Source organism: Bactrocera tryoni, chromosome 1 (genome assembly GCF_016617805.1).
Source record: "Bactrocera tryoni isolate S06 chromosome 1, CSIRO_BtryS06_freeze2, whole genome shotgun sequence".
NCBI lineage: Eukaryota > Metazoa > Arthropoda > Insecta > Diptera > Tephritidae > Bactrocera > Bactrocera tryoni.
Window position 1 is genome coordinate 4,197,478 of NC_052499.1, and position 24,803 is coordinate 4,222,280.

General features: G+C 34.7%; 7 protein-coding genes across 7 annotated transcripts in view; 3 read left to right on the plus strand and 4 right to left on the minus strand.

Annotated features, from left to right (window-relative positions):
- The window catches only part of LOC120780731 (protein neuralized), a 39,038-nt gene extending 36,042 nt beyond the window's left edge, over positions 1-2,996 (minus strand). The window contains exon 1 of the mRNA XM_040112998.1: positions 2,791-2,996. Coding sequence (XP_039968932.1) covers positions 2,791-2,815 — 25 coding nt within the window. The 5' untranslated portion in view covers positions 2,816-2,996. The remainder of the gene's footprint in view (positions 1-2,790) is intronic.
- An 844-nt stretch (positions 2,997-3,840) lies between these two features.
- LOC120775591 (parafibromin) lies at positions 3,841-6,518 on the plus strand. The gene is made up of 8 exons (XM_040105831.1): positions 3,841-4,138; positions 4,200-4,305; positions 4,383-5,055; positions 5,124-5,234; positions 5,292-5,512; positions 5,619-5,781; positions 5,855-5,996; positions 6,071-6,518. The coding sequence occupies exons 1-8, from the start codon at positions 4,008-4,010 to the stop codon at positions 6,105-6,107; spliced, it is 1,584 nt and encodes a 527-aa protein (XP_039961765.1). The 5' UTR covers positions 3,841-4,007; the 3' UTR covers positions 6,108-6,518.
- A 163-nt stretch (positions 6,519-6,681) lies between these two features.
- LOC120775599 (protein FAM114A2) lies at positions 6,682-8,587 on the minus strand. The gene is made up of 3 exons (XM_040105841.1): positions 7,765-8,587; positions 7,326-7,693; positions 6,682-7,257 (listed from the first exon to the last, which is right to left on the minus strand). Exons 1-3 carry the CDS (start codon positions 8,518-8,520, stop codon positions 6,846-6,848), a joined length of 1,536 nt encoding a protein of 511 aa, XP_039961775.1. The 5' UTR covers positions 8,521-8,587; the 3' UTR covers positions 6,682-6,845.
- Positions 8,588-9,449: 862 nt separating this feature from the next.
- Positions 9,450-16,058, plus strand: LOC120769018 (ATP-dependent RNA helicase bel). The gene is made up of 4 exons (XM_040095863.1): positions 9,450-9,906; positions 12,264-12,567; positions 12,679-14,526; positions 14,646-16,058. The coding sequence occupies exons 1-4, from the start codon at positions 9,862-9,864 to the stop codon at positions 14,777-14,779; spliced, it is 2,331 nt and encodes a 776-aa protein (XP_039951797.1). The 5' UTR covers positions 9,450-9,861; the 3' UTR covers positions 14,780-16,058.
- A 390-nt stretch (positions 16,059-16,448) lies between these two features.
- LOC120769030 (protein SYS1 homolog) lies at positions 16,449-17,366 on the minus strand. The gene is made up of 3 exons (XM_040095874.1): positions 17,049-17,366; positions 16,860-16,981; positions 16,449-16,799 (listed from the first exon to the last, which is right to left on the minus strand). The coding sequence occupies exons 1-3, from the start codon at positions 17,211-17,213 to the stop codon at positions 16,604-16,606; spliced, it is 483 nt and encodes a 160-aa protein (XP_039951808.1). The 5' UTR covers positions 17,214-17,366; the 3' UTR covers positions 16,449-16,603.
- A 433-nt stretch (positions 17,367-17,799) lies between these two features.
- On the minus strand, positions 17,800-19,228 carry LOC120766220 (V-type proton ATPase subunit G). The gene is made up of 3 exons (XM_040091595.1): positions 19,021-19,228; positions 18,748-18,848; positions 17,800-18,635 (listed from the first exon to the last, which is right to left on the minus strand). Exons 1-3 carry the CDS (start codon positions 19,100-19,102, stop codon positions 18,465-18,467), a joined length of 354 nt encoding a protein of 117 aa, XP_039947529.1. The 5' UTR covers positions 19,103-19,228; the 3' UTR covers positions 17,800-18,464.
- Positions 19,229-19,717: 489 nt separating this feature from the next.
- LOC120782585 (alpha-taxilin) lies at positions 19,718-22,211 on the plus strand. Its single transcript, XM_040114933.1, has 6 exons — positions 19,718-19,890; positions 20,026-20,225; positions 20,291-20,500; positions 20,559-20,705; positions 20,773-20,953; positions 21,019-22,211. Exons 1-6 carry the CDS (start codon positions 19,816-19,818, stop codon positions 21,898-21,900), a joined length of 1,695 nt encoding a protein of 564 aa, XP_039970867.1. The 5' UTR covers positions 19,718-19,815; the 3' UTR covers positions 21,901-22,211.
- The last annotated feature ends 2,592 nt before the right edge of the window (positions 22,212-24,803 follow it).

The window sequence follows — 24,803 nt, forward strand, 5'->3', positions numbered from 1 at the left end:
GGTACTCATTGATGCTGCAGCATAAACATACAAACATAGGTACAACATTAAAATCATACATACAATTATGTGTATTTACACCGTAAGGACATATGTTTCGGAAAGCTAGAATTTCCCTTCGAATATTCAAAAATACCAGCACTCGAAGAATTGTGTATTTGACATATGGTAACGTTAGATGCTTGGGCTCTACACAACTGTTATCCTGCGTATAAATAAACACAGCCACTCTTCTTACGGACACAAACAATGTGCGACCCCATGAGTGCCCCCAAAAATAGCGGCTCCTCCAGGTTGTCCTGCGTGTTTTTGGCAGCTTGCCATTTCCCCTAAATAGGCATATACGTATGTACATATGTACATACATGTATAACATATTCATACATTTTCACCCTCATACAAATTTAATATTTTATGAATTTTAAATTGCATTTATCTTCCATCGACAGCAGTCGCCACAGTAGCATATGTTTTACCTTATACAAATACAAATTTGCTACACTTCTCTGCCATTTATCTTCATATGCAATGGTGGTCTAATGAAGTTGCTGGAAGAAAGTAAAAATAAAAAAATTAAAAAAACAACGCAATTCGGAAGGGAATTTGATTGGCGACGACGGAGCCGGATATTATTTATTTAGCGAAACCAAATACATGTGGAAGGTTTCAGAAATGATCTCAAAGTAGGTTTTGCTTTTGTTAAGCTAGTGAAAGTTGCAATGGAATAGGCGGTTCATTACAGATAAGCATCTTGCTTGTGGAATTTTAATCGGAAGTATATTGATTAAAAAATACCACTGAGTTCTAAAAGCGCATTTCAACGATGATCTTTGGCCTCAGCAAGGATACGCGCTCAAATTAGAAAAACTTAAAAAGGCGACTAAGAATTTACTTTATCAAAAGTTGCGCGGGATAATTTTCTTATTATTTTATCAATTTGCTGGAGTTTTGAGTCCCGAACGCAATAGCAAAGAGTAAAAATATTAAATTAATTATTTTTGGACAATTATTAGGCAAAAAACAGCGGATTATAAGTAAAAAAAAAATCTATATAAATCAATGGAAACAAGGAAGGGCTAAGTTCGGGTGCAACTCTTACAACTCGAAAGCATCAAAGCTCAGGTAATTTAAAGCCAGATGGAAAAACAAAAATCATTGTATGGGGTGTTTGGGGCAGAGAAAGAGACAGGCTGATTGCATTAATTTGTACATTGCTCAGATTTATCCTTCAAGATTTTTTTACATATTCTTCCTAAGGTTTGTTAGATAAACGAAAATCATATCGTATCGAATATCGGGGTTGGGGGTAGTATTGACCAACACATGCCACAAACTAATAAAATGTTCCTTGGACTTCATTAAGGTACTTCACATACCATCACCAATCAATCAATGGAGTAAAGTCATTTGGTTGAAATCTGTCGGACGGGTCCCAAGATATGTGATTCTACCTAAAAGTGGAAGGAGCCACGCCCATCGATCAATTCTTGTAGCTTAAGTAGTTTAGGAGGTATGTATATACTTTAAACCTTTTTTAGGGCGGGGCCAGACCTTTTTTTTAATTTTTAGGCAACAGGTGCCTCTTGCTACTGCGACACCCTAAGCCGTTCTAGTTTAGTGCTTAGTTATATCACTTTATAGGTTTTCCCTTAATTGCGTTTTGTGGGCGTGGCAGTGGTGAAATGCTTAAAGCTTGCAGAGAGAGACGGACGTACGGATCATTTATTACATAACCCTACAAATACCTACTTATGTATGTCGATTAGTTTAAGGTGATACGAAAAACCGTTCGGTGGCCAACATGTTGCAAAAATATAAATACAGAAATAAAAGAATAAAATACATTTAAAATTATAATCATGGATTTCTATGTTAGCATTGATTATTTTCATTATTTCAAACATGTCTGTATAATAACTTTAGGCATGAACTTATAATTTTGCATTTTGGACCATGCGAATTTTTATTTATAAATATCTTTTGTTCGAAATATATGTACATATATGTACATATGTACACAGCTCCCTTTAAAACGGCTACTTTTTTATATTGAAAAAGCAAACTTCTGGAGGGTAGCAGGCCATCGAAGAGCTAAATGAAGGTCAAGGGTCCTTTTGTTTCATATACATACATACATTTGTACATACGTATGTATGTATGTATGTACTTATATACTACTCGTATGACATGGAAGGGGAAATTATCTCACTTATGTATGTACATAGTATATATCTAATACACTTGAAATGTGTTTTATATAGATATAAGGTAGCAAACACAGGGTCTTCCTGAACGTTTCCGGAATATCATTTTATATGTAGGCAACGGTATACACGTGCAGATTAGGAGAGGTGATTATGCTAGCCAATTTAGAAATACCACATGTAAATTGTCGCCGCATTCCAATAGAAAATACGTATTTGCTGGAAGCGGAAATACCAATATGCAATCACAAACACATCGAAGGCAACAACCCCCGCATTTAGTAGAGCAACAAAACAATATTACACATGTTCACATCAAGAACACAACAACAAAAACGTCACTAAACATATGTATGTCAATCCATATGTATGTATGGACGAGAGCAAAGAAGCTGCGGTATCAGCATTATTTTGCCGATTGCTAAAATTGTATATTATATTTTATTTACATGTTATGCATCTACATTTACATATAAAACATAATGTAGTCAAATAATGCATTTGTTTTTTGTAAATAAAAATGTCCAGTTGATATTGACTTAAATATATATACAAATCTAATTGGAATTCCTTTCGACAGACTTACCGATTTTGCCAGCGGTCTGCCCCATGACTGCTTTTGTGGATAATTATTTAACACTTCGTTTTTTATCACACCATTAGCACTTGCATTACTATTCACAGTTTTATACAGAAGATATTTAACGATAAATTATAAATTTATTATTTCATTTGCACTATTTTGTAAGACCAATTTTACAAATACGGAACCAGCACAAGAAACTGGAGATAACTTGGCATTTCATGCAGAGCTGTGTTGCGTTGGATAATTGTTGGCTGCAGGAGCGCGGTAACGGCCGATATAAAATTTTACTTACTCAGTGTTTTCACATCAAACAAAATATTTATATAGAATTTACTTTCTAAAAATTCTTAATTCATTTTTGGTATTTCTTTCATTAATCGTATTACAATTAAAATATTAACAATATTCTAGTAATATCTCGAAGTAATGTGCACTTATATTAATACTAGAGCTATTTGCAAAATTTCTAAAGGAAATAAAAGATTGTAATTACTAAATAAATTTTTTACATGTAAACTTTACAATAGCATATAATATTTCATGTTTATGTGCTTTGCTATGTTATTTCGGTATTAAGTTTTAAAGCGGCGGCGGGAAATTACTTTCAAAAATTCATCATGACAATAGATTTTGTATGGCGCATACCGAAATAACCGCGGCGGCAACGTTGAGTGTTGGAAAATTCTATTTTTACAGCTCGGTAAGAAGTAAAGCTGGTTGCAGAAAACGAAGATATTATAATTTTTTTGAAAAACTTCTTGTCGCGCGACTTTTACCGCTTGTACATATGTTTGTTTTGCATTTAATTTTTTTTGTACTAATATTAGAGTTTAAATGAGAATTTGAAGTAATGATAACGCATTATTTAGTGAAGCAGCGGCTCCATTACTGCTAAGCGGTAAAAAACGCGTTGCTGAATACTTTAAGTTAGGTACGTCAGTAAGCAAATGCGCAAAATAAACATGAAACAGAGCTTAATTTTATAAAATGCAACCCTGTACTTTAACGTTATACAACACTGTTTATATGACATATTTATCAAACGTCAATAAGTTTTCGCATCAAGCAGTAAAGTATAAATTCCACGCAAATTAAATAATATTTCATTCATAAAATAACACTTCAAGTTAAAATAACGCAAAGTCGTGTTAAGCGGCTAATATAGAAACGGTATTTAGTGCAGTGTTATTTGCGGAATTAATTTGCTAATTTAAACAATGGCGGATCCATTAAGTCTCCTACGGCAATACAATATAAACAAAAAAGAAATTATTGAACGAGATAATCAAATAATCTTTGGTGAATTTTCGTGGCCAAAAAATGTGAAAACAAACTATTTGAAATATGGGTAAGCAATTTACAATAGGAATCTGTCTTTCTAAATATTAAATGCTGAATTTTATTTTTAGTTCTGGCAAAAAAGGGGCACCACGCGAATATTACACGTTGGAATGTTTACTATATCTACTTAAAAATGTTATGCTGCAGCACTCGGTGTATGTGCGACAATGTGCGGTAAGTAAAACATTTTATTACGTTTTCTTTTTTTTTTTCAAAAGATAAGATTAAAAATTTGTCAAAACAAATTTCAGGCGGAAGATATACCTGCTGTTAATCGTCCTGATCGTAAAGAGTTACTTGCCTATCTTAATGGAGAGAACTCAACATGCGCCAGCATAGACAAAAGTGCACCACTTGAAATTCCCACACAAGTCAAGCGGCCTGCAGATGGAGATGCACCAGGAGGCGATTCACTCGCAAAGAAGGCACGCTTTGAAGACACCCAAGTGCAAAAAGTTCGTGAACAACTGGCTGCACGTTGGGATGTCAACAAAAAGGAGACCACTGTCAATATTGACAATATCAAATCGCTCTCAGAAACAATGTCTGTGGAAAAAATTGCTGCCATCAAAGCAAAACGATTGGCCAACAAACGTACCACCATTAAACGCACTGACAATGAAGATGCGATGGCTACAGATTTACGTGCCATACTTGATTACGATGTAGATTCAACGAAACATATAATAAGCCGCGAGCGTCAGTGGCGAACACGTACCACTATATTACAGAGTGCGGGAAAGATGTTTGCTAAAAATATATTCGCTATATTGCAAGGCATAAAGGCGCGTGAAGAAGGACGAAATAGACCAGCAGCGCAACAAGCTATCAAGATGCCAGAACCGGCACGTATTGCGAAACCGCAACCACAGCTGACGCAGTACAATCGTTATGATCAGGAACGTTTCAACAGACAAAAAGAAGGTAAGCATTTGTGTATTTGCGTACATATATAATTTTTCTTATGTTTAAATTTTTATTAATTTTTTCAGAAACGGAGGGCTTCAAAATCGACACACTGGGTACTTACCATGGTATGTCACTGAAATCCGTGACTGAGGGTTCACTTGCGCAACGTAAGGCGAATATGCCACCACAAATACGTAAGCTAATCACGTTTAGTTGAGAAAATTTTGTTATTAAATTAATTATATTTATAGCTGGCCGCCCCAAGGAACTTTTACCTACAGCTCAAGCTCGACAAGTGGCACCATCGGCACAGAAGCGAGTTTCGCGCACGCCTATCATTATTATACCTTCCGCTAATACCAGTCTAATCACCATGTACAATGCCAAGGACCTTTTGCAAGACCTGAAATTCATCTCAACTGAAGAGAAAAAGCGTGCAGGTGGGGCAAGAGACAACGAAGTCTTGCTGCAGGTAAGTGTTCAGAGCAAATGTGTGCAAGTAAACGCACTATTCGTAATTTTCTAACATATACTAATCATTTAATTATATTTTAATTTTATTGTTTTTTTAACTTTAGCGTAAACGAAACAATCAAACTGTACCATATCGCGTTATTGATAACCCGCAAAAGCTTTCGGCCCAAGATTGGCAACGTGTCGTAGCAGTATTCGTAATGGGACCCGCATGGCAGTTTAAAGGTTGGCCTTGGGATGGAAATCCTGTGGAAATTTTCTCCAAAAGTAAGTAGCACAATGCAAATAGAAATAATTTATAATATATAATGTATACACTAACAAGTACGTCATCTTGCAGTTTGTGCTTTTCATTTACGCTTCAGTGAACTAAAACTGGATACCAACGTTTCGAAGTGGTCGGTGACATTGTTGAACCTTTCGCAAAATAAGCGACATTTAGATCGTGCTGTTTTAATGACGTTTTGGGAGACTTTGGATAAGTGAGTATAATAAAATTAAACAAAATAATTTTAATTAGTATATTTTACTAATGGTAATAATTTTATTTTTATAGATACATGGCGAAAAATAAGCCGGATCTTAGATTTTGAATGTTCTGTAAAAAGTCGACCCGTAAATGCAGCGCCGATTCCTCTTCCACTACACAATTAAATTTATTTTGTGGAAGAAAGTATAAGACATACGTTTTTTGGTGTCTTTAATATTCAGAAAAAACATATATTAGCTAGTAGTGAAATTATTTTAAAATAAACTCGAAAATGTTATGTATTATATCTTCGGCTACTTGGAAACAACACTATTGCTCATGGGCACCTTTCAGTGTACAGCGTGCTGACATGATTGAATTGTTAACAGTTCGCTTCGTTAGAATATACATATGTATATGTTGATTGAAAAGTCATCGAAAATAAACAAATTTGACTTAATGAAAGAAGTTAATACGTAAATTGCCTGCAAAATATATAGCGTTTGCTTCTGATTAATGCAAACCAAATAAAAAATTGTTTATTGTAGCTATTTAAACAAGAGTTGAAAAAAATAAAATACTAATAGTTTTATAAACAAGAAAGGACTTTTATTTCAAAATTATCGCGTCAATTTAAAAATAAAGGCGCAGACAATATACCTAATCAAAATGATTTATGGAATGCCAACATGGTGCAATATTAATTAATAATATTTGTTTATTTTAACAGCATACACTTTTAAATACAATCTCAAGTGACCATTGCGGCAATTAAACAAAAATAAAATAAGAATACTTAGAAATTATTTTCAACATAATCACGACATCCCAAATTACTAAACGCTATAATCTTGCATTTTATTTACACCGCTCCAATTTGCAAAATCGGTAAGAACAAATGAAACGCCTTCTCTATTTGTTGTATTGCCACCAACATTTCAGCGAAAAGCGTGCTTATGCGCGTTTTTATTATGTCATCTGTTTCTGTTTGCGCGTCTAACTGAATGCCCGTCAATGTAGCGGCAAATCGATTTGTCAGGCCATTCAAATGCATAGTGAATTGCTTACACAGTTGTACAATGCAATCAACTTCATTGGCGGTGCTGTGATGTTCTTTCACCAACAATAACTCGGCGATTTTGTGAAGTTTATTTATTTGCAAGGCACAAGCTTCAGCTAACATTGTAATAGATTTGGCAAAAGTCTCCTGTACGGTGTCATGTGTACCGTTCACTGGAGCTGATTTAAACCACTCCAACGCTTGTCTCCAATTGCTGTAAACAAAATAAAAGTAAAAAGATATACGCAAATTAAGTCTCAACAAAATTTGTTATTGTTCTACCTTATTATATCATCGAAATTTATTTGCAGTTCTGCATCTTCAATGGCGCTAATTAGACGTGTATTTAACTCTTCGACGCCGTAGTCCCCATCACTTTCGCCCTCTAAGTCCTCCAACTCCATCAGCTCTTTAACTTCAGTGATAGTCTCTTGCAATTCTTTAAGCGCATTGCCACTGACTGCATCCTGCAACTTTTGCAACTTAAGCACTGATTCTTTAGAAAGTATTTCCAATGCTTCCAGGTGTACAAGACCGCAATTGTTCTCGAAGAGTAAATCGAAACGCAGCATTTCGCGTGACTTTTCTAATTTCATCTCTTTCAAAGCATTTTCTAAATGATCAGCGTCTTTTTTCGCTTCTTTAAGTACCTGCCAAAGGTTACAAATTTTTTGTGTCTTTCAAAACTATTTTTAGATTACAAAAGATAAGTTGTACAAACCTCACTCAGATTTGGTTTATCTTGTTCTAAACCAAGTAATTTTCTCTTATTCATTAGTAGTGGATCATTTTCTTGTAATATATGCATGGTTTTTTTTCCGATTCCTTCAAGTGTATCCAAGCCCGTGTTGAGTACCTTCGTCCCAAGAGTCGTCACTCCACTAACGATATTCAATCCGAAGGAAGGCGTTCCTTCTTGTTGTTCTTGAACCCTATGCTGCTGGTTATCGTTTATAACTTTTTGCTCGACATGGTTATCGTCGTCTTTTAACTCACTGTGTAGCTTTCCTGTTTCGGCAGCTTGCATTCGTGCTAGTTCCTCTGGATCGGGCACGCCAATTACTTGATTAAGACCTTGACTCATTGTTGAGGTGATATTGCCAATGCCTTCAGAAGCAGTAGAAAGTACGGACGAAACTACGCCTCCAAACAGACCACCCCATCCAGAGGTTGGCTTTTGCGTTGTAGTAGTAATTATGTTTTCCGTTTTTCTTACCTCTGTTACCTTCCCTTTGTTCTTGTTAAAATCTTGTGTAGTTTCTTCAACTGTTTTCTTTGTGGCATGCAATGAGTTATTATTTTCTGCATTTATATTGCCTTTTGCAACATTGTCCTCCAACAAATTGGAACCGGGTGTATCCTCAAAATTCTCCTCGGCATCACCCCAATCATCCCAGTCATCATCATCATTTTGATCCCAGTCGTTTTTCTCAGAGGCTGTATTGTTTATATTTTTTGCATCAATTTTGGTAGACATTCTATCACCAATAGGACGTTAATTTTTTACCAAGAATTCTTTAAAAAATTTGTAAAATTCTTCACAAATTTTATTTACGTGTCGTTTAGGAGGATAATAGTAGTGATGTAGAAAAGTTAAAAAGAAGAAATCGATATTTTTTCTACCCGTATATCGATAATTATAAAAACATTCATAATTTTTTTTTATTAAAAATTGGGGTATGAATAGAGCTCTATGTGAATTTCGAAAAATTCGTACCGTTTATTATTTATTTTTTGAGATCTTGTGTTGAAGAACTTTCAATAAGTTTCAACTCGTTTTTTGGAAAACATTTTATTTTAATTACATTTAGTATGGCAATAACACGATTTTGAAATTCACACTCAAAATATTTCAATCACTCTATGCAATTTGAATCAAAATAAATACAAATATTGGAATATCTATCCGACTTTTTCACTTTTATTTCTTCACCAAAATTCTTCTTCAACACATTTTTGGCTTGTCTTTCTAATCTTTTTAATTTGGAAGAAGACCCTAACACAACTCAATAAACTAAATATTACAGAAAAATAAGTTGCTGTTTTTGACGGGACTATACTATATTTTAAATATATTTAGTTGAAAGTTTATAAAAAAATATTTTCTTAACGGTGTGGAACGTTTTGTACTAAAATTGTTCGTAAGTTTCTTGTTTTGCATATATTAAGAAAAAAATTACTTGTAAAGGTTAAAAAACGCAGTGTGATTTGACATGCGATTTTCGGTAGTTAAATTAAAAAAATATTTACAGATAGCGTTAGCATCCGTATTTTTAATAAAAGTGATTTAACTACTTTCCATTCTTTGATTGTATTTGGAATTAGGTTCCACAGAAGCATCCCTGCTTTGTACATTTCATCGTTTCAATAGTTTTAGCAGTCGGCTGAATTCGGCCATTTTTCTTTTTCTTTTACTGAACGAGTGAAGTAGACGTTCGACGCGTTTCACGTTCGTGTGCAGAAAAATTGTGAAAACTTATTACAAGTTTTTCTTAATTATTAATAGTTGGTGATATTCAACTAGAAAAAAACTATTTACTTATTAAAAGTGTTAAATATTTTCAGTGATAATAACTGTTTGAAATTTCGTTAGTCTTAGAAGTAACTGATGAGATAGTAAAAAAGAATATACATTCACAGACAAAAAAAAATAATTTTCATTTAACTGAGACTCTTAAGAGATAGAGAAAAGACAATTTAGTATTTTATTTGTTCTCGATTTCTATATACAATAGAAGCAGTGTAAGCAAGTGAGCACGTATTCGAGATTTTCCTAAACGGAAAGAAAGAAAAAACCAGCAACTGATTGGAGGGTAATATGAGTAATGCTATTAACCAAAATGGCACAGGTCTAGAGCAGCAGGTAAGTTGCGTGCAAGTTCTGAATTACCATACCTATTTTGAATTAATACAATAATACTGCGGGCGGAAAGTTATTTATAAATATTAAATGAAGATTTTTAATTGTTCATAATTAAAAAATTATTGATTTCATAACATTGTGCATGCACACATGCTGTCCTTTCTTTTTCCTAGTCGCATTCGTTACCGCTGACCGTTCGTTTCAACCCCTTCGTGATGCGCTCGTGCGATTTCATCGTTTCATTTTCATGTGGCATTGTGAATAGTTTTGGTTTTTTCCTTTGAATTTATGCTTATCTGTTCCTCTTGCTTACTTTAATTGGTTGGTACTTTTTGTGTTTTTTATATGCCATGTCAACCATTATATTTCTTATCTCTTATATTATTTTCTTTATTGTAAAACCTATTGTTTTCGCTTTGTTCCGGTTGCTTGACTTGTGCTGTTCCATTCCGTTTGGTTCGGTTATATTTGAGCCGAGTTAAATTTCGCTGACTTGGTTCTTTTTTTTACGTCTCTTTCCGGGGAATTGTTGCTATGCGTTTGTATTGTGTTTTTGGGCTTTGTAATTTTTGAAAGTGAAGAGGTAGTGGGTGATACATTCTCAAATCTGTGCACTACTTATTTCTTTATATAAAGTGCACCACCATGTATAGCTTTTGTATGGCTTAAAAATGACCATCTAGTAATTATATGCGAGACAACTGGTATTGATTTGTATTGTGAAAATGTTTCTACGGTACCATCTTTGCTAATAAAATATATAATATTTTAATTTATATTAAAACTTCATATAAACCCTATATAATATTAAAGTAAAATTTAACATATACATATTTTCTCACAATCTGCGGTTAAATTTTAATACGATTGTTTTACAACATACTTTTCTATAAATTTGATTATTAAATTAGCACTAATATAGTTAATTTTGTGAGTGTGTGGATGATATTTGACGGTTTGTAGACAAAAATATGTTCTTTAACTTTCACTGTTTCTCTCATTCGCACGGAACAAAGATGAACTCGCGCATTGTTGCCGGGCGACTTTGGCCCTGTTAGCATCATTGTCAACGTCATTATCGCTTTTATACATGGTTGTGAAATTTTGATTTGAACACCTTACGCATTTGTACACGATACAAAAGAACTCTTACTACCTGGTATCGATGTTGCAGGTATTTTATAAACCTTGTGTCAGTGTATTTATTCGCTATTACTAAGCTTTTCGCGCGCAATAAATGTTATGGCACAAATACATGTTAGGTTAGTGGAGATAGTAGCAAATAAATACAAGTATATGCACGTAGTTTTTGTTGAGGGATGCTGTATGTGTGATCGCCAAATGATACACATTACTTTTGCTGTAGTATTTTCCGTATATGAATGAATTACTCAACCAATGTCTATTTTTTATGAATGACGTGGTCAATCGGTTTATTAATGTGACGTCGTATTCATTATTATTATTTCTAGTTACTATTAATCTCGGTCCTGATTTTAATTTGAAACTGTAATTTTGTAGAAGATTAATTAAGTAATTAGAAAGCTGTTCTGCGATGTTTTTGTATTTCCTTTTCTAATTCTATCAATAGTTTCATTCGAATATTTCGCTTTTTTAAACTATACATACATGAGCACAAAGGTGTTTGATAACAAGCGCGTGGCCTCATAAAATATGCGTCACGGGGTCGTCTGTAAGTATACGCTTATGTACATGTATACATATGTATATGTACATATGTAAATACATATGTACGTTATTAGGTGCCGTTTTTAGTGTCATGTCCATCTCCTGTAAAGTTATGCTTTTATTAAAGCAATTGGTTTTGTTCAGAAATTGATGAAATTTACACTGTTTAGTATGAAATAATTTTCAAACAAAATAGAACTCAAACTTTAAATTCTTTATGAGGGTCACTATCATTTTGATAAGCGGGTATACAAGTTGTAAAAGCGAATAAAGTTTGAGCATAAGAAACACAACCATTGTCATGTATTTTTGAAGGTTACAATTTGCAGTGTAATTAATAAACATTTATAAGTACATATAATTCCCACAAATCATCCAAAAGTGAATGAAATTAATTTGATTAAATTTGTTGGTAAACTTGCAAAGTGATAAAATTTCTCTTCTCAAATAAAGCAAGAAATCGGCTTTTATTGTACGTCAAAAAATAGATTTTTCAACTTCAAAATCTCATAATGAAAAGTATTTCCAAAAATGGTTGGAGAGTTAGTAAGTTCTTGTCAAAATATTACAACGCGTACTCCCCGCCCGCACGCACTCTTCACCAACATGTTTTTATTCATCATTTATAATATTATATTAATTGGGAATGATTATTTAATTATTTAAAGGTTGCTGGTCTGGACTTGAATGGCGGCAAAGCTAATAATAGCAGCCCCATAACAACGAAGAGTTCATCCAATTCCGGCGTTTATATTCCTCCTCATCTTCGCGGAGGTGGCAATAGCGCACCTAACGCTAATAGTGATAATCGCGAGGAAGGAGCTCCATCGACAAAGTACGAAGGCAGAGAACAGCGCGGCGGCGGAGAGTATCGTAGAGGCGGTGGTGGTCGTGGTTATAACAATTCCGGTGGTGGCTACGGCGGACGTCGTGGTGGTAACAGATACGAGGATAATAATAGTGGTGTTGACGGTAAGTTAACTTTATAAATTCGTTAATTTCGTCCGAACGTACATACGTACATAAAAAAATATATAAAAATTAGTTGTCGTGAATTTCATTTCTGTATTATTTTTCCCTAAGGAGACGGAGAGTCACGACAACAACGTGGTGGTGACGATTGGAATCGCGGAGGACGTGGCCAACAGAATACGCGAACATTTGACCGTCGTGAAAACGGTGGCTATCGTGGAGGGCGCGGCCAAGGCGGCGGCGGCGGCGGTAGCAACAGCAATCGAAATAGTGAAGCTTTTGACGATCAAACTCAGCCACAACAACCACGCAACGATCGTTGGCAAGAACCAGAACGTCGTCCCGAGGACGTTGGGCAACAACGTAATGATCGCGGGGGCAGCGGTGGAGGAGAAAGGAACTATGGCGGGCGCTGGAAAGAAGACCGGCGCGCCGACATTGATTACACTAAATTGGGGCCACGCGATGAACGCGTTGAGCAAGAGCTTTTCGGTGTCGGTAATACCGGTATTAACTTTGACAAATACGAGGATATACCCGTGGAGGCGACGGGCCAGAATGTACCGTCTAACATCACATCGTTTGATGACGTGCAGCTGACCGAGATCATACGCAATAATGTGATGTTGGCTAGATATGATAAACCGACACCGGTGCAGAAATATGCGATCCCAATCATTATAAATGGGCGCGATTTAATGGCCTGCGCACAGACCGGATCGGGCAAGACAGCAGCCTTTTTGCTGCCCATTCTTAATCAGATGTATGAGCATGGCATAACCCCGCCACCGCAAAATAATCGCCAGTACAGTCGCCGCAAGCAGTATCCGCTCGGCTTAGTGCTGGCACCGACGCGCGAGCTCGCCACACAGATCTTTGAGGAGGCCAAAAAATTCGCTTATCGCTCACGCATGCGTCCCGCCGTTCTTTATGGCGGCAATAATACGAGTGAGCAAATGCGCGAATTGGATCGCGGCTGTCATCTGATTGTGGCCACGCCGGGTCGTCTGGAGGATATGATTACACGCGGTAAAGTGGGTTTGGACAACATACGATTTTTGGTATTGGATGAAGCCGATCGTATGTTGGACATGGGGTTCGAACCTCAAATACGTCGCATCGTCGAGCAATCGAATATGCCACCAACCGGCCAGAGGCAAACTTTGATGTTCTCCGCTACGTTCCCCAAACAAATCCAAGAGTTAGCTTCTGATTTTCTAAGTAATTATATATTTTTGGCTGTAGGACGTGTTGGTTCTACTTCTGAAAATATTACCCAAACTATTTTATGGGTATATGAACAAGACAAGCGTTCTTATTTGCTTGATCTACTGTCGTCAATACGCGAAGGAGTTGAATATTCCAAGGATAGTCTCACACTGATTTTCGTGGAGACGAAGAAAGGTGCCGACGCACTGGAGGAATTCCTCTACCAATGCAATCATCCCGTGACAAGCATTCATGGGGATCGCACACAAAAGGAACGCGAGGAAGCTTTGCGCTGCTTCCGTTCCGGCGACTGTCCCATCTTAGTTGCCACCGCGGTGGCAGCTCGTGGTCTAGATATTCCCCACGTAAAGCATGTCATTAACTTTGATTTACCATCTGATGTCGAGGAATACGTACATCGCATCGGTCGTACAGGCCGTATGGGTAACCTTGGTGTAGCTACATCATTTTTCAATGAAAAGAATCGCAATATATGTGGAGATTTGCTGGAGTTGCTTATCGAAACAAAACAGGAAATCCCCGTATTCCTTGAAGATATGTCCTCATCAGACCGCTCCCACGGTGGTAATAGACGACGAGGCGGCGGCGGTGGCGGTGGACGCTATGGAGGCGGTTTTGGCTCTCGCGATTACCGTCAAACGTCCGGCGGAGGTGGAGGTGGCCCACGCAGTGGCGGCGGTGGTGGTTCACGTAGTGGTGGAGGCGGTGGCGGATCTTATCGCAGCAATGGTAAGTTTCTACATAGTGTTAAACACATCGCGAAGTCACTTCAATTTTCCAGTTTTTAAGTTTATACGTAAAATATGTTACAAATGTATGGTTAATAAATTTGCCTCTTACTTTTTCAGGCGGTAGTTCTGGCGGTGGTTATTATGGAAATAGCGGTGGAGGGGGCGGCGGTGGCGGCGGCTCCTATGGCGGTAGCTATTCATCATCGCATGCCAACTCAAACTCCGGTGGCCCCGATTGGTGGGGAAGTTAAATAATACGAACTAATTGCGAATATCCGCTGAAAGCGAAAAAATATTAAAAAATATAATATGATTTTATGAAAAAGAATTAAAATATGAAATTAGTAACAACAGAAATCTAGAATTGAGAGAGTGCAGAGCAAAAAACTATTAACAATAATGCGTACAGAAGACATTATAAAAAAACATACAAAAAATAAAAAGTACGAAGCAAGGAAGAATCAGAAAAGGAACTTTCTGAATATATTTAAATAAAATATATTAATTACTATTATTTATGTATAGATTATTAATTTTATAAAACAGCAAACATTAAAACAAACACATTTACATACGAATAAGAAACATGCATCCCTCCCCACACCACAAAATGTAAACATACATGCAATATGTATGTATATCGAAAGGGATTTTATACACATTTACGAACCACAAAACAGAAGTGTATCCAAATGTGATTCTACGATACGATTTTCATAATCACAGCTAAAAACTTTCACATATGGACATAGAAGTGTGAAACAAAAACGAAATGGGAAAAATAACGAATGTGACATAATTGTGAAAAATCTAAATTGCAACAAATGAAAGAAATTATTTTAAATTGCAAATATAAATAAAACTATCTAAGAAAATAAGCATTAGCATATGTAACATGATCAATTTAAAACAAGGAGCACGAATGACAAGACACGAATTAATATTTTGAATTGGATGCATGAATGAATGATTTGAGTAGAACAAGTGGATACACAGTCCGTGGTCATTAGTTAGAACCAAAAGCATTGGTAATATAATGAATAAGGTGTGGTTAAACAGGCGGTTACTTCGATCTTATTCTAATCGAATTCGCCATGGGGGGGAAATACGAAAATACGTAGTACATAATACTTTCGAAAGCACTCACTCGATTGTAATAACTAAAAAAATGCAAAACAAACAAAATAACCCATTCAAAAAATACAAATACATTTTTCAATTTCATTTTATTATTATTAAATCAAATGATGTGTGTAACTGCATTAAACCACGAATCTGATAAAATATTGAAAATGTAAATTCATATTTAAAAAAAAAGATATATATGTAAAGCGTGAAAAAACGCGTTTACAACAAAAAATAAAATTATATAAAAAAAGAGTACACAGCGGATACAAGAAAATATAGAAGAAATCATCAACAACAGCAATTTCAAATAGTTAATTACCACGAACCTACAAATACAATAAAAATATACATATATTAAACAAGTTTGCTAAATAAATGTACTTTTTAGCAAATGAAATGAAAGCAACTTTTTATTTATTACGGGACAACACTAGGTATAATATGAAACATTAACATTCCTAAATGAAAATTTAGATACGTTAGTTATCAGTTGAACTTATGGGAATAATCGAAATGGCATTTTCAAGCAATAGAATTTGTTAATCGATTAGATGACTGTCCATCAATTTGTATATACGCGAACTAGACCCTCAATTTTCGAGATCTTGATTTGATATTTTGCACATGTCCTTTTCTCTGTAAGATGCTGCTCATTTTTCGGAATCGCTATATGTATGAATTCTTTTGTATTTATGAATTTAAATATATTCATTTAAATAATTCTTTATTAATTTTTTGACTTTGGTAAAGAAAACATTTTTGTATCATAGTTTAAGATAGTTTGCAATGCTATGATATTAAATGTAGTTGTAAATTTTATTACAATATTAAATAAAATTATTATGAACAAGTATAAATATAATCATAAATCACGAATATTACATTTAACTTTATCCTAACGATTAATACGTGATCGTTTCACAGCTATCGTACAAATTCTCGGGAATTTAAACATCAGATTTTTGATTAAGAGCTGCGTAGCCAACGGGTATTTCTTTTAATTCGGATTTAAGACACAGGAATTCGCCACCTATACACATTATCGTCGTTGTAATGGCATTTAATAGCCACCAACTAATATTTGAAGGGAAATTTGAATTATACCACCAACAAATAAGTAAATGTAGAATGTGGAATGTGCAACTGAAACGAAATTGTTCGTTAAATAAATTAAAAAAAAATATTGATTTTGTACATACTCACCTAAAATCTAAACACAACTTCGCACGCCGTACAATAAACCAAAGCGCAAAGGAAGCAATAAATGAATTCAATACAAAAGCGAGAATTATGAGGCGTCCACCTGCATCGGATATATGTATTTCCTTGTTCGCGTTTCATTAATTACAGACATTAGTATGCGTTTATGGCTTTATTACATGACATACATACATGATATTCAAAAACATTATCCAATGTGTAATTATCACCGGCCAATATATTTGCTATAAACACCAACAATCCCAATGTAAAATAGACGCAGGATTGCATTGAGATGATCTGTGCTATGAGCAACATAGGATCCCATTGTGTGTTACGAAATGTACCCGCTTTCATAGCGTGGCACTGTTTATGCTCCCCTTGTGTCTTAGCAAATTCGATATTCAGTAGTTATATTTCTTTTTATAGCTAGAAAGTAGGAAAATTACCTAAATTTTTGTAGATGCACAAATAAACAAAATTACGAATGACGAATGTCAAAAGTTGCTTTGCTTGAGTGTTGGCACAATCATATGTTTTAAGGCGCTGCCACTTTGTTTTAAAAAATTAAAACTAGTACCCGATACCTAATTATTTGGTACTAGAGTATATAATGAAATACAGTCAAATCAAATGGATATTACGGTTGAGGTATCCAATGGTTTTACTTCATAACTATTTTCTTATTATTTACTCAATTCATAATAAAAGTATCATTCACCATTATTTTTCACAGAATAAATATTTATTTCTGAATTTGTCAAACATTTGTAACAAACCACACCTAACAATCAAAAAACATTTTTATTCAATGTCGCCAAAGATTATTGTTGTTGTTGCAAGACAATAATGGGAATAACAGTTTCTAAACTGATATATGAATAGGTAAACTGCTAAGTTCTTCCAAACTTTAAAAACGAAACAAAAGAAAATAAAATACCAGTTTACATGTATACAATTGCACAAACTTGTACGTATGTTGAAATATATTTGTTACTCTTCAATAAAACTTGTTTATTTCTTAAAGACTCTTCTTACTTTTGTAGGTCACATGAGTGAATCCAATTAGACTGACTGACCGTCAGCTGATCACTTTACACGTCCATCGGATGTAATTTTTTTCAAACAAAGGAAACTAAAAATTAGAGAACTTTTAGGCCATAAAAGAAAAATATGAATGAACTTTTATTGCTTAAATATTCACACTTTTTTCTTTAACTATTGCATAACAACAAGAACACAAATTATATATTAGTTACACTTTATGATAACAATGATAGCATACATTTTCTTCATACTTTTCGGCATAATACTTGGAATATTTTAGCTTCAAATCATTCGGTGCATTTGCGCCCACTTTTGTATTTAAGTATATATTAAGTAGTGACTTTCAGTGAAAGGATACGCTGATATCTGGAATTTTTCTTAAGTAAAGGCGAAACGGCACCACAAATATGAATTTAAATGGAACGTATACGAAATTTTGGGAATATGCTGCTTAGTTAGCTAGTTTGTTTGGTTAGTTCATTAATTAACTTTACAAGTACACGACGAATAAAAGAAATGCATGCAAGCTGGCATTTATCCCTTCACCCTGGCTAAGACCATTTAGTTCTGTACGTAGTTTTTGTGCAATTCGGGAGAAATGTTGTACACAAATTGTAGGACTTCTGCTATTACAGGTTCCTTGCGTGTGGAAATCGAACGCTCCATTTCGGCTAATTTAGTGCGGGTGTCAGCATCGATTTTCGCGGCAACACCTTCACGCGAGCCCATGTGCTATAAAGAAGTTAAAGTGTTTCGTTTTTATTTCAGTTGTAAATCTTATAAAATATTGTACAAAATTGTGATACTTAATACTCTAAAAATTTATTTAATTATGAGAAATTACCTTGGCTTCGAATTCTTTGAACTGACGTTCACGTTCTTGGCGATATTTCTCAATTTCTTCGGTGGCCTCATCCTTGGCTTGCTTCAATCTTCTTGCCTTGCCTGAAATATCAAAAAAATTAATGCATCAGAAAGGCATATAAACTTTTCAAAGCAGTTAATAACTACTTTGCTCAATTTTTGCTTATCACATGACCCCTTTGATTGTTCGTTACGGGGTTGGGTGACTAGTAACATGTAAAAAAACACTTGTTTTTATTGCTGTTTTACTTACGTTTTCTAGCTTCTGCTACCTTTTCGGCGGCTTTCTTTTCAGCAGCGAGCAGCTGTTGGATACCTTGCGTTTGGCTAGTCATTTTCACTTGTAATATTTTAAGAAATCTTTAGTAAAGTTACTTCTTAACTACGCTGCAAATTTTTTCTAACTTCGTTCCACACAAGACAAGGAGAAAAATCCAAGTGACGTTCAATGTGTGACAAGCGTAGTCACATGAAAAAAACCACCTATTGATTAAATGGAAGGTAATTCGGACAATCGTTCGGCACACGAGACTCGTTCGTGGATTCTGATTGGATATTATAGCGCTGCCAGAAATGTATGGCCGTTAAAGAATATGTGAAAAGTTAATTTGTAAAATCTGCCCATTTCTCTAATATTAAACAGGAATTAAGACAATAAAGCAATTCGACAGCTAATTTTAGTCAAATTTTGTATGTAATTATTAAATTGCTTATTAGCATACGTATAAAATAAAAGGTATTTATTTGTATTTCAACAGCGTAAATATATATTGTTATAAGTTTCTTAAGGAGTAAATTCTTTTATTTTGATTGAGCAATTGATTATTTAAGTTAATCAATTAAATTGTTGAATAATTTAGGAAACTTATTCACAAATAATTAGGCAGCACATGCAAACATAAATAATTTGGCATCCCTACCGGTTGTCATGTAGTTTGACATATTAGAAGATTTTTCCTAATAAGGAAATACCGAAAACAATTTTAAAAATATTCGACAACAAAAAGTGCCGTGTGTGAAAATTAGAAAATTTTCACACTTTTTCAAAATGGATAAGGCTACAGGAAGAAGCAAAAAAGAAGCCAAAGATGAGAAACAAAAAGATCAAAAGATTGAAGAGCAGGTAAGTCGACGAAAATATATACAATTTTGATATAGATATAAGTTATTTCTGGTGGCATGCCGGCTAACGGGGCCAAGGTGATTTGTATAATAAATGCTTAACTTTTCATTGTATCTGGTGTTTTAACTACAATAGATCGTGAAAATGTTAGAGGAAGAAGCAGCTGGCACAACAGCGGAGGAAAAATTTGCAATTCTACTTCGAAAGCACGTAGAAAGTGAACGAGCGTCTAGAAAATTGCGTCAGGAGATGAAAGTGCAAGAGAAGCAGTTGGAGACGGTGTTGCGAGAGAAAGAAAATTTGCAACGTGAATACAATAAAAGTGTATTGATGCGGTATGGTAGTAGTAAGAATTTCAAATATTTAGTATAATCATTTGTCCGTTCCCGGGTCCTGTTAGTGACAAATTGCAGGAAGTTTGCCGCGAGCAGCAGAAGCTAATAAAGTCTGTGAAAAATGAGAGTATACAAAAAATTCGTGAAGAAGAGGAAAGGCGCAAGGAAAGCCAATCAAAATTCCAAACATCCTTGAATGAGATCACACAATCGTTAACTAAAAACAATGAAGAAAATTTGAAATTGCGAGATCACAATTTGGAAATGACCAAAAAGTATAACAAAAGCTAAAAAAAAAACGAATAACAATTTTAATATAAAAATTTTACGTAGATTAAAAATGTTGGCAGAACAATATCATATGCGTGAACAACAGTTGGAGAAATTAAACGAACAAGTACAGTTGGAATCACAATTACATCAGGCCAAATTGAATAAGGTGCAAGTTGAAGCGGCTATGGAAAAAGAAATTTTGTTAAAGTGAGTATGCTTCTTCGCAAATATTTAACATTCGTATATTCATATATCTACAATATTGGGTACGTAGAGAAAAGCAAATTGCGCTGGAAAAGTTTGTGCACTCCCAAAAATTGCTGAAAGAATTGACAGAACGCGAGGCGGCACTGAAAGAGCAGCTTACTCTGTACACAGCTAAATATGATGACTTCCAAAATTCATTACAGAAATCCAATGATATATTTGCAACATACAAAATTGAACTAGAACGGGTAAGTAAATTATTAAATTTTATCAATATTGTAATTTTTTTATCAAAATTCAACTTTTTCGATAGATGGCCAAGAACACACGCAAGTTAGAAAAGGAAACACTTGAATGGAAAAGTAAATGGGAAAAGAGCAATGCGATACTTATTGAATTGGCTACAGAGAAAAAGGAGCGTGATGAACATGCTACTCGTTGCAGTAAACAGGTAGACCAGTTACAAAAGTTATTGCGCGCATTACAAAACGAACGATCACATCTGTATAAAGTGCTGCGTGATAATAACATTGAATGTCCGGCCATGCCGCAACTACCACCCGAACCTGAGCCTATGCAAACACAGGTACCCACACCGTCGAGTGGTGGTGCATCCGACAAAGATAAAATGGAGATAATGTCACGAAATTGTGCCGAATTAAAACAAACCCTCGCTAATCTACAAAGCCAAATGAAGTTTTTGAATGTCAATTCCGGTGTAAACTCAGACGCTAATGCTAAAGGTACGCAATCGGCTGTTAAACAGCAACAGCCGGAGGACACGAATAAGAAACGTCAACGAAAAAAACAAAAATCGAAAAGCAATAAGAATGGCAAAGAATCCTCGCCCGCTCCCGAAACGGAGCTACTAAATGACACTACAAATGCAACCACAAGTGATATTCCTACAGAAAATGATAGAAGCAATTTGCAGTCGGTCGTAGTTGAATCGACGCCAGTGACAATATCGACAGAAGTAGAGTCTAGCACTAACGTTGTAACTGTTGCAAGTGAGCCAGAAACACCGATGACTCCCGAAGTTGCTGCAAAGTCAGCAGAAGTGACTGTTGCAGATGTAACCGATGCTGCTGAAGCAACTGTCGCAGAATTGGTGATTGGCGCCGAAAATGCACCGACAACTGAGCCATCGCAGCAGCAAGTGCAACAACCATTAGACGTACCAGTGCCAAATTAGTGCTGTCACCTTCATCACTTTTTATAATATTCATACAATGCATCATCGCAAGTTGAGCGCATACACCTAACCACCTAAATTATCCTTCACCTTGTTTTGTTCTTTATCAAATTATTTATGTGTACGCATTCATGCGTTAAATAACCTTTTTTGATTATTTTATCACTCCGCAAAATTTAAGAAGTTTCTAAATAAAGTCCTGGTCCTGGTTTTGTTATATCATCTGAAGATGTACACTTCTTGCCTCTCTAGATCTTTTGGTTATATATAGCTAAATATGTATAACTCTTTTCGTTTTGTTTTTAATTTTATTTATATACATACATCTATTGAATTATTTATTTATCTGATTTTGTATTAACATTAATTTTAAGTTATTTCACACATATTACTTCACAAAAATTGTTCATGTTTCAAAATTATACGCGAGAAATATTGAAATAAAATCATAAAATATGAAAATCGTATATGCAGCCTCTTTGAAGTGCTCAATGTTTATCTTTTAGACCTTAAGACGCCACGCCAACTAATCTTTTAGATAACCGTTGAGCCCACGTCAGCTAATAGCCCTGATTGGATCTGGCATAAATCCACTTCAGCCGAAACTACAGTTGCAATTTTACGGCCTCGTTGGCTTCTTAATTAGGCGCTACGTTCGCTATCATGTGACCAAAATATGCGAAATTTAATCGACCAAGTGCTGCTACAACGATGGTAACAGGAATATATTGGCATAGTGCAATTATTGGCCTTTAATGTTTTTATATCTTCTTCTTCTTCTTAATTGGCGAAGAAACCGCTTAAGCGATTATAGCCGAGTTAACAACAGCGCGCCAGTCGTTTCTTCTTTTCGCTACGTGGCGCCAATTGGATATTCCAAGCGAAGCCAGGAGCCTTTTTATATAGTACATATGTATGTATATAAATTTTTATAACTGCTGTGGATTTTACTAAATGAGGATATTAGTGAGCCCTATTGTGCCTTTATAGTAATATATTGGCCCAACAATATTCGTAATATCAATATATGTACATATGTATAGTGTCACCCGGAAACGTGGATGGGAAAAATCTTTTGAATGGTGTTGACAACTCGTATGTATTCTTTATTTTACTTGTCTTTATTATAGAAAAGAGAGACAATAGACGTGCCCTGAACGGTTCCCGCTATAAGGAATACAGCTAATCTACTCAAAAGCGTCGAAAAAGCTTCTAGTGATAAAATTGTGTTTGCTGTAAAAATAAAAATAAACGAAATTATTTTTGTTGTTGTCTGTACACATGGGCTACAAACTTATATACAAAAGATTTGATTTCCCTTTGAATTAATAAAAGCTTTTCGAAATAAAATTATCAATTTAAAAATTCTTCTGAATACAAGAATGGTAACTACATGCTTTAATGTCCACTGGCACACCGATCTTGGCACACAGTGCGTATAAGTAACATTACAAATCTTACATTCCATTGCTTTGCCAATGTTACGTATACGCCACGACATGCTATTGGCATTGCAGCTGAAATTAAGCTATTATGTACGGTATACATACATATATATGCAATGTGTGTGTGATGTGCGCTTATATAAAATTATATACAATTCATTTAAAAGCACGTAAGCACTTTTTTGTGTGAACGCCATTTTGAAGCAGCAAAATATATTGTTTACATACAACTGCAAGCCTCTGGGCAGTTTATAAGTGCCACACTTGTCGAACACGAAAGAAGGTTGTGAATAGCCACTAAGTTGGCACTGTTTGTAAGCAATAGCAGCATGTGGGGTAGAGAGGGCACCTATTCAAGTAAGTGCTGCGTTTATTATGAAACTAAGTGTGGACAGTGGCAAACTCGCTGTGGGAAAAGGTTTATACGAGTAATTACATACGTATAGGCATGAAAGTGTAAGTAATTGAGGAAACTTTATTTATTTTAATTTATTTTTTTTTAATGGACAAAAACTGGCGCAGCTACTTCAAAGTTGTGGTTTGGCTTGCAACATAGATAATAGTAAAATAAAGCACTTTAAGGACTATTTATAACTTAATAATAGTAAGATTTCAAGTATAAGGACGAAATTGATTTTGCTAGTAGACGTTAATAATTGATTTCAAGTATAAATATTTTTGTTATATGTATATTGTTCGTTTTTACTCAGCGTAGAAATTTTCAGGGGAATACGCACTTTATATTAATTTTTTTTCTAATAATATAAATATTTGATTAAAGTAAATAATCTTATTATGACAGTTATACAACTGATTAGACACTGCAGAAGACTGATAAACTGCATTTCAGTTGAATTTTCAAAAGCATTGAATTCTTTCAGGAAATTATATATTATATACATATATTCTATACAATATTCCTCTCTGCACTAACTCATCATCTTCATATGATCACGATCTGATTTAAAATTTAAATTGCATGAAATTCGTAAGCTTATTAAAATATTCGGCAAAATAAATAGCTAAGATGCCACATCAATACATTTAGGTTTTCGCAATCTCAACTAAATAATATAATGCTATATAAACTCATTGTTCTCATTATTTCAATTGTATAAATATGAATCATCGTTTTGAAAATCTAACTTATTTCATTGGACGACCTCATTCTATGATTTAACGATCTCAATTGATATTTGCAAATTACCATATTTGAATAGTTTTGCTAGAATACTGTCTTCTCTTCAGTATTTTTGTTTCGTATCAGCAAAAGATTTCAAACTACATATTTCATTTAAGGTATTTTTTTATTTAATTTAAAATTTTCAAAAAACGAAACAACGCTTCCAAACAAGTCGACCTGTTGAACAGAGTTAGGAAAACTCTACAAAGTCAATTTTTTTTTTGGCATTTAGTTAACTCCAACTGGCTGTTACAACTACAGTTAAGTGTGTTCGT